At 42.2% G+C, this 8,693-nt stretch overlaps 1 protein-coding gene across 1 annotated transcript; it reads right to left on the reverse strand.

Moving 5' to 3' along the window:
* Positions 1-4,028: 4,028 nt before the first annotated feature.
* LOC103357978 (NADPH oxidase organizer 1-like) lies at positions 4,029-7,505 on the reverse strand. Its single transcript, XM_008282752.1, has 8 exons — positions 7,386-7,505; positions 7,186-7,266; positions 6,996-7,068; positions 6,570-6,753; positions 6,272-6,477; positions 6,067-6,180; positions 5,740-5,857; positions 4,029-5,537 (listed from the first exon to the last, which is right to left on the reverse strand). Exons 1-8 carry the CDS (start codon positions 7,458-7,460, stop codon positions 4,889-4,891), a joined length of 1,500 nt encoding a protein of 499 aa, XP_008280974.1. The 5' UTR covers positions 7,461-7,505; the 3' UTR covers positions 4,029-4,888.
* Positions 7,506-8,693: the final 1,188 nt, after the last annotated feature.

Raw genomic sequence — 8,693 nt, forward strand, 5'->3', positions numbered from 1 at the left:
AGTCAGCTGGGATAGACTCCAGCCCCCCATGACCCTAGTGAGGATTAAGCGGTGTATAGATGATGGATGGATGTAATTCTCAGGTGATCAAAGTCTTGTTTTGTCCAACTGGGACAACTGGTTAAGATGACGCCATTCCTCTCATCTCCACACTTTGAAGAGGCCCTCCATGCTTTCGTCTCTAAAACATGACTACTGTAAAGCATCATATTCTGGCATCAGCATGCAAAACATCCAAAGACTGCAGTAAATGCTTCAACAACACTTTAAACACATACCAAGAGAAGCGACCGCATTACTCTAATCCCAGCTGCCTTAACTGGTTACTGATGAGTTTTAGAACTGATTTTGAGATTTTACTGTTTGTTTTTAAAGCCTTGAAAGGTCCGGCTCTTGTCTATATCTGTGATCGCCAACTCCCTATGAGCTTGAAATCCTCCAGCAGGGTCCTACGAATGGTTCCAAAGCCTCAACTTGTCACTAAAGATGATCGGTCAAACTCAGTATCCTCTTTAAAATCTCTTCTTAAGACTTGTTTTTATTGCCTATTCTTTCACTGATCTTGTGATATTGTAAGATTTGGATATTCTGTTATTTGATTATCTGTTTCCTGCCATCTGCATTTGTGGCTTTGTTTTTGAAAGGTGCTATATAAATAATGTTTTGGTTGCTGGTGTTGTGGTTGCATATCTTGGGAGGAAGCCAGAAGAAAACAGGCACAGCAACAGGTTCAAACCCAGAGCCTTCTTGTGCGGTGTAAACCACAGCATTACATCACCTACAGACTCCACAAAACTCCCAATCTGATCGAACATCTGCAGGATGGAACAAGCCTGAACCACAGACGCCCCACAACCCAAAGGAACCCACTGTTAGAACCTAGACACCAAAGAACACCCCCACAGGTCTTGATGTGGAAATGACCACCTTCTTGCTGCGAGGCTACCAACTGTGCCACCTTACAGCCCTGGTTTTGTTGTTTATTTTTTTAAAAGATAATTGAATGTGTTAGTAACTTTGACGTCAAAGGCCAAAACACTGTTTACTTGACTTTAATGTGGCGGCTGATTGGTGGACATTCACTGCATTGTACCTGACAATGGCATGATGACATCCCTTAAGAAAACATCCATGACTTCAGCATCAGAACTATTTCATCGTAACAACAATGAACTTCAGACCTTCTATTCTCTTTGCAGCTTTGATCTCAGCATCAAGCCAAGTTTATAGTTTTGTTTCCTGACCAGAACTCACTTGCCGCTAATGAGGTAATCAGAGTTCTTTTATATGGGCCACTTCCTCCATCAAACCACCATCTATTTCCTTTTCTGCTCGTCTACCTACTTATTCTCGTCAACGTTATATAACTGTATTGTATGTGGAGTAGGTTAGTCACTTTGTCCTATTCTTTAATAGAGACTCTTTGTCTGAGCCTCCTCTGTGACAGATATTTGGATGAAAGCAGGTCCGACAAGATGCTCTCGTTCTTCTGGAATGCGAGCGACTGACATGAAACCTTAGCATGCACATAAGTCAGCGGACACCACTGAGAAGTTGTTTTTAGCACACAAATCTGCCCTGACATTACACACACCTCATGACAAAGAAATTAAGGCTTAAAGCTGTCAGTTAGTTAATCTGCTCTGACTGATTTCAATTCAAGTTCAATTTGTTATGTAAGTAAACGAGTTTGAAAGACCTCTATTAGAAGAATAGAATAGAATAAAACTTTATTGATCCCTTCGGTGTAAACCTCAGGGAACTGGTTTTGGCTCACACTTGAGCATGAGCAAAACTCAAATTTTCTCCATCTAAGGAACATTTCAAAAGTAAGATCATCCCTTCATAGGATGCCTTAACAGTATTGAATTCCTCAGCCATTTTTGATGTGTATAATTGCAATGCATTATAATGAAAGCCAAAGTACCATGCACCATAAGCAGATATTATAAAAGCATTTCCCATTTTTGATTTGTCCCATTAACTGTTAAAGACCCCCTCTGGTGTTTTGGTTTTTTTTGCATCATGAGCGAAATGAGCAGTTAGCTATGTGGCTGAGAATTTCCTCCTTTAAACTGCAGCGTAACAATGACAGTCTCAAAAACACAGACTCAGAAATCTTGGGTTTCATACATGTAAACCGAAGACACCAACCTTTTCAACTTCCAGGGTCAGGCCTTTGGTGTCATTGCTCTTCTTCAGTATTGGTTAACGGCTCAAGTGTGCACCTTGATATCAGATGTGATTATGTAGTGTAGTTTTACAGTGTTGGAGCAGCGTTGTGAGCTGGTGGGTCAACATTTAGTAAAGCAAAACAAGCCTCATATGTTGTTAAAGTTCAACATGAAGACAACATGGAAGCAACTTGTAACTTTACGTATTTAAAGACAATATATCGTCCCCTATGCACACCAGTTTTTGTGATCCTACGACTGAATCCACATCCTCATTGTGACACATCAATCTAGCAAAAAACTGGGCCGTGGCTTGCCATGTTTGCCAAATGTCAAACTCTACTGATTCTAGAGGCCTTTTAATTTGGTGACAACCAAGGACTATATTTTTACTAGGAAATATGGCTACATCCATACATATATACACTTACAAGAACTTTCTGCTGAAAACTACCCTGGTTTAAACAAAATGCTCCTTTTGTAAAGCGTCAAGAAGTAGAAATTCATCCTCTGCTTAATCCGTTCAGTCATGTGGATCTGCCGGAAATAATTGTATCTGTTATGTCAGGTAATTTAATAGCTTTGGGAGATATTAAACCACAGATATGGCTTCGCAGGTAAGACTTCTTTTGTGTTTTTCAGGGGGGAAATAGAAATATTCCCAGTTCCGACAATGCATGAAACTCTTAAAACAATAACTAATTCAACCATGAAAAAATAAAATCTAAGATGATGCAGCAAATTTTTTTCCTGTAGTCTGAACAGATACGATCTGACCCGATTATATAAAGTTACATGTCTGCTATTTTTAGGTACAAAGCGACTTTTTTCATAGGAAATGTAATCTCGACACACAAAGACGAGTTTTTAGGCGTTTAATGGACAAACTGAGAGGTCCTTCACCTTATAGGGTTCTGTATGGTTTTCCTCCATATTGCACCTTATGTTTACCTGCTCTAGCATAACATCCATCATGGGAACTTTGCAGATTGGACTTTCATTTAAAGTTGTGGCAAAGGATGATTGCACCTTTTTAATCAAGAATCCCAAGGGTTTGGATAACTTGCTAGTAAGAGAACTGGTATGTAAACGTCAACAAGAGAAAACAACCTGTTAGAAACATCACATATTGGGCCTACCTATCAAATTTAATCAAACTATTTGGTTAAAGTTGGAGTTTAGTTGTGACGGTAAGAGTAGGAGCTATGGAGGCATTATGTCAACTAGATGCTCCCTGAGGCCACTGCCAACGTCCCATCTTGAAGAAAGTCGCCCTGGTATGCCCTAAATTTTAATGTTTTCTTTTGAGTCCCACATCTCCTCTAAGTTGTTGACAGACACTTGACATTAATGACATACCTAACGGATGAATGTCGTTACAAAGGTTTGTGGTTAACGCTTGTTGTCATAACACAGACGGATATGTTGTCAAGTTGTCATAACAAATTGATCTCCATAATGCCCACTTTGGATTATCAATGATATGCAGTGCCATTCGTAAAGGCTGCTTGACATGACGTGGTGACAGGTATCATGTCATTGTTATGACAGTGTCATCTTATGCACACACCTTCTACCAAACTGTTACAGAAAGTTATGTTGTGTGTATTCATTTTCTGATTTCTTGTGTTCATTTAGCTGCAGTTTTACTCATTCTTTCTTGTGTTTCTACTTGATTTTTTGCAGCACAGAGTAAGCCAACAAAGACTGAGGACAACTATTAACTTATGTATAGGAACATGTTGGTGCTGCTCTCTCTGTCTGGCTTCTCTCTTGATGTAGGAATACCAGAAAACCCATTAGCACCCAAACACACACAGACTCTATTTACAGAACACTCAAGCGCGACAGGCGTTTCGTTAAATAGCCTTTTATTGATTTTTAAGATCTCGTAAAGGTACACTGTGAACTCATACAGGTTAGGATGAACATATGATGTACATAACAACACATTCATACAAAAAGTCAAAGGAAAAAAGAATGTTATTAGAGAAGAAGAACATGTTTTGGCAGGATGCTCGTAAGTCATCTGTTTCAGTTTGCTGACAGCTTGTTTAACGAGCTCGTCACGTTTCAGTGCCCTGATTTTGGCGGTCGATCAAAAGGTCTTCATGTTGGCATTCAGTGTTTTTCGTTGCATCTTCACAACCTTTTTCATAACTTCATTTGCATTCGGAGAAACTATTTACATTTGTGATATATATATTTAAATACAGCTTGAATGATGAAGCAAAAAAAACATCTTTTATAAAACAGTTCATAAGTTGTAGCCCTCCACTAATTTCTATGTTAAATATGAAACAGGGAAATACTAAATATGTAAAGTGTCAAATTCTAACCTCTTCAACTCCAACAATCTATTTAAATTTTCTTGCAAGTGCAAATCTTTAAATAATATTTCTTTGTACCTCTGTGTGACTGCATGTCACATACATTTCTTTGCACTTGCTCCCTTTAATGCTTCACTGAAGCTACATTTTTCTTATAGTGAGTGAAATATTCAAACTTAAGATGCCATATTCCATTTGATGAAATGGAAATTTCATGGAATTCAAATAATATTTGTCCTGTTCAGGTTGCTAAATGCTGCACAAAACACATTTGACTGTGGTGTTGAAGAGGTTAAAAATATTATATCATGTGCATAAAATGAATAAAAAGAATTGATTAAGAATAGTCCAGGATACGTAGTGTGTAGTCCTGGTCCGTTGGGTTTACAGGCGGCTGTGGATGGTGTCTGGTTGAATCTGGAGCCGGGTCTTGGTGGCCATGGCTGCTTTGCGGGTCATGGTGGTGCAGCGGTTCAGGATCTCCTGGGTCTTGGGTCGAGGCGGCACCCTGGGAGTGACCGCGGCCGTCTCGCTGTCTGAGCTGGTGCTGGAGCTGCGGCTGAGGTCGGGGCTGCTGCGTGAGCTGTCGCTGGCATCAGCCTGCTGGGAGGTGGTGGGACGCTCTGAGCCGCTCTGGTTCTCCTCTTTCAGGCTCGAGGACGAATCTTGGCTTGAGAAGTCGGAGAAGCTGGACTCGATGCTGGCGTTGCTCATGCTGCGCTCGCGGGTCTCCGGGGTCGAGGTGTCCCTCTTTGTTTGTGTCTGCACCCAGGAATCAGAAAGAACATCCAGGGACTGGGCCTTGTGGAGGCGGCCGGGGAGGATGAGCTCGGGTCTGGATGGACCTGCACGATCCTCCTGAGGGCTGTATTCTTCACTGATGCGGGCTGGATGAGGGGTCTGAGGATCCCGGCTGGGTGCCAGGTTGAGTGAGGAGCTGTGCAGCTTCCTGTTCAGACTGTGAAGGCCTGCACGTGGGTTGTTGTAGGGCTGCAGGTACATGGAGGGGATGTAACCTGCCCTATTGTTGACTCTAGAAGATGAGAAGGAAAAAATAAGTTATTTACAATAAACACTATGTAAACTGAATTAAGATCCAAAATTTGACATGTAGTCATATTGCGCTGAGACACTTTTTCTTGCTCTCTAAACAATGGGACTTTGTGACGATGAAGCACTGAAAAAGGCTTCAAATTTCCTTATTCTCTTCTTGCAGACAGACAAGATTGTGATACCTGATGAGCCACCAGCCGTTGTCAGACTTCCTCAGCACCTCCACCACAGAGCCGATGGACACAGACACCTCGTCAGCCTTCGTGGTCGAGTAACTCTTGACGGCGCAGTACAGAGCAGCTACAGGAAACAGCAGACAGAGAAGGATTTAACAACGAAGCAGGCACTTCTGATGAAAGGGAGCTCCCTAGTGTTGGCTGTTTGTAACAACTAGGCGTCAGTGATATGTTATCAGTGCACTCACTCATTCACACGGTAGCTTATCTGTGTGATAAATATGTTTCCAATTGATGCTTTTCAATTTACAATCTAACTAGTAAATATCGCACCTCCTGACGGCAACCCCGCTTCGTCATCATCATCATCCTCTCCTTCCAGTAACTCCAGGTAGGGAGCAGGAAACCAAGCCAGGCGCTTGTCTTCATTCTCCACCAGCCACCAACCTGCACAAGAAAAGACACAAATGAGCAATGAGAAAAATGCATGTTTGTAACTGGAGATTTAGGTGCGTTGCATGAAAGCTGAAGCACTGACCTGCGGGGTCTTTGATCAGGACGTCCAGCTTCTCGTCCACGGCCACCTTGAACGCCCGGTTCTTGGTGTCTTTGGTCTCGTAAGCGGCCACACAGCGGTACGTCTGGGTGACGAATGGGTGAGTGACGTTGCCTGTCTGCAGGTGGGAAACACCTCCACCTCCTCCGCCGCCGCCTGAACCATCTTCGGACATCAGGATCATGACGCTGTGTGACGGACGAGTTGTGTTGTTTGATTAGTCGCCAGGAAGGAAGTCTCACCAAAATCCACATGATTCACTGCTGAGCTGAAAACCCACCTGTTCTTGGTGAAGTCCGGCTGCAGGTCGTGGTCTTTGGGCGTGAAGAAGCGCATGACCTCGGCGCTCCGGGTCACGGTTTGGTCGCACTTCAGCAGCTGGTCGCAGTAGCTCTCCAGGAACTTCATCCGCCTCACAGACTTCTTGGAGCCTTTCTGCTGCATGCTGCTCCTCCTGGCCTTACCTGGGATGAGGAAACGTTTTAAAAACATTAATACAACAGCTATAAAAGATGAACATGAGTAGCTGAGTAACATTTGAGTTTTACTAATTAAAAAAAGTCATTTAGGTTAAATTATTGAGTTTATGAGATGATCAGCAGCAAATAAACTACATTTCAAAAGATATACAACAGTTTTAGTTTTCAGCAAGGCTTTACAATTTCTTTCATTTGATCTGATTCACATTGGAAACACTTGATCTTACCTCTGAACTTAGGAATCACTCTTTCATTTTTGCGAAAAGGATTCATGTGAGGGAACCTCTTCTTCAGCTGCCCCTATTAAAAAAAAACACATCCATATATTTAGTATCAGTCTCAGTAGGATGAGGACAGGTTGAAGCTAAATCCAATCTTTTTTACACAGAACTTCTGGCGTCTCTCAATTTGACTTACATGAAACTTCTTGAAATCTTGGAAGGACCTGTAGATGATCACTTCAGCCTCATCAGACCACAGCACAGACACCATGAACATCTGTGGGTTAGAAGACAATAAAAAAAATGTTTAAAAAAAAATCTATCTACTTTCAAATCATCGAGTGAAATATTCACAATAACAATAATTCTAAAATACCGTCTGAGGTTCTGACCCACCTTGAGTTTCGGTGCGTCCCGGTGCACTCCTCCGATAATGCGGGCGCTGATCACGTAGCGCTGCTCTGCTGCCATGGCTGGATGAATAGTGAGTGGCTGTCCTGACCTTCAGTCCGGTGATCACCTGCCTCCTCTGCTCCGGAGCCGACCTTTTATGCTGAGAGGAAGAAAAAGGGGCGGAGCCTGATGGGTGGATGCAGACAGCAGCAGCAGCAGCAGCGGCTCGTCCTGGATGAGCATCTCACTCACACGATGCAGCAGAATGCAGCAGAACTGGATGAAAGGCATCTGACATGGAAACAATTCTTACATGACATGTTAGGTGTTGCTCTGTTTTTTTTTTTCTTTTCTTTTTTTTGCCCATACTGTGAAATAACTGAGTGGATGTACTTTGTAGTCAGCTGCTTTATTCTTCTACTGCAAGTCAGAGGCAATTATTCCACTTTCACTTGACAAACTTATTCTGAAGATGCTATATTTACCACATGGGATGTGTAGTATCATTAGATCAGGGTTGAATTTTATGGGGCCAAAACTACAAACTTCCAAGCAACTAATAAAGTCATAACCAGCTACACCAGTGATGCAATAAACACATAAAATGAGTCAGTAAGTAAAATCTAACAACATAATAGCTTTATTACTAATTAATTATTATTTTTTTTTAAATTTCTGTTACTTTAAGTGTCTTTTCATGATTAGACATTTGTGTTCTTCTGGTAGATTGATCGTAGGAACTGGACTTGCTTGAGTCCTTGAAGACATTTCACCTCTCATCCTAGAGGCTTCATCAGTTCTGACGGACTGGTTGGGAGATCCAGATACGTATAAGGATTAATGGCTCCTTAGGATATAAGCATCTGGATCTCCCAGCTTCCATTAACCCCTGAGTTCTGGTTTCAATTGGGGGTTTGTTGCTCCTCCCCCTAATTATGTGGGTCGTTAGTGCTCTTCCTGCCACAAAGGGCTTCCTTAGGGTCTTTCGTGGCTAGGTGTGAATGTGGTTTCATCTTCCAGCTACTAGATGGTTCGGTTAGTCTTTCGCCCCTGTACCCAGGTTGGACAACCGATTTGCACGTCAGGACCGCAGTGGGCCTCCACCAGAGCTTCCCCTGGCTTCGGCCTGCCCAGGTATGGGTCACCATCTTTTTGCTCCGTCTTCAAGGAACTCAAGTATTTTTAAACTAAATTTTAAAGTTGATTTAACTCAATGGAATTGCCTTGGTGAGTTAATTTTTCACGCTTTCACGTCCTTCTGCCTGTCTTAACATGCCTGGACAATTTTAGACAGGCAGGATGGGTAATTTA

The sequence above is a fragment of the Stegastes partitus genome, unplaced genomic scaffold (genome assembly GCF_000690725.1).
Source record: "Stegastes partitus isolate 25-593 unplaced genomic scaffold, Stegastes_partitus-1.0.2 Scaffold285, whole genome shotgun sequence".
NCBI lineage: Eukaryota > Metazoa > Chordata > Actinopteri > Pomacentridae > Stegastes > Stegastes partitus.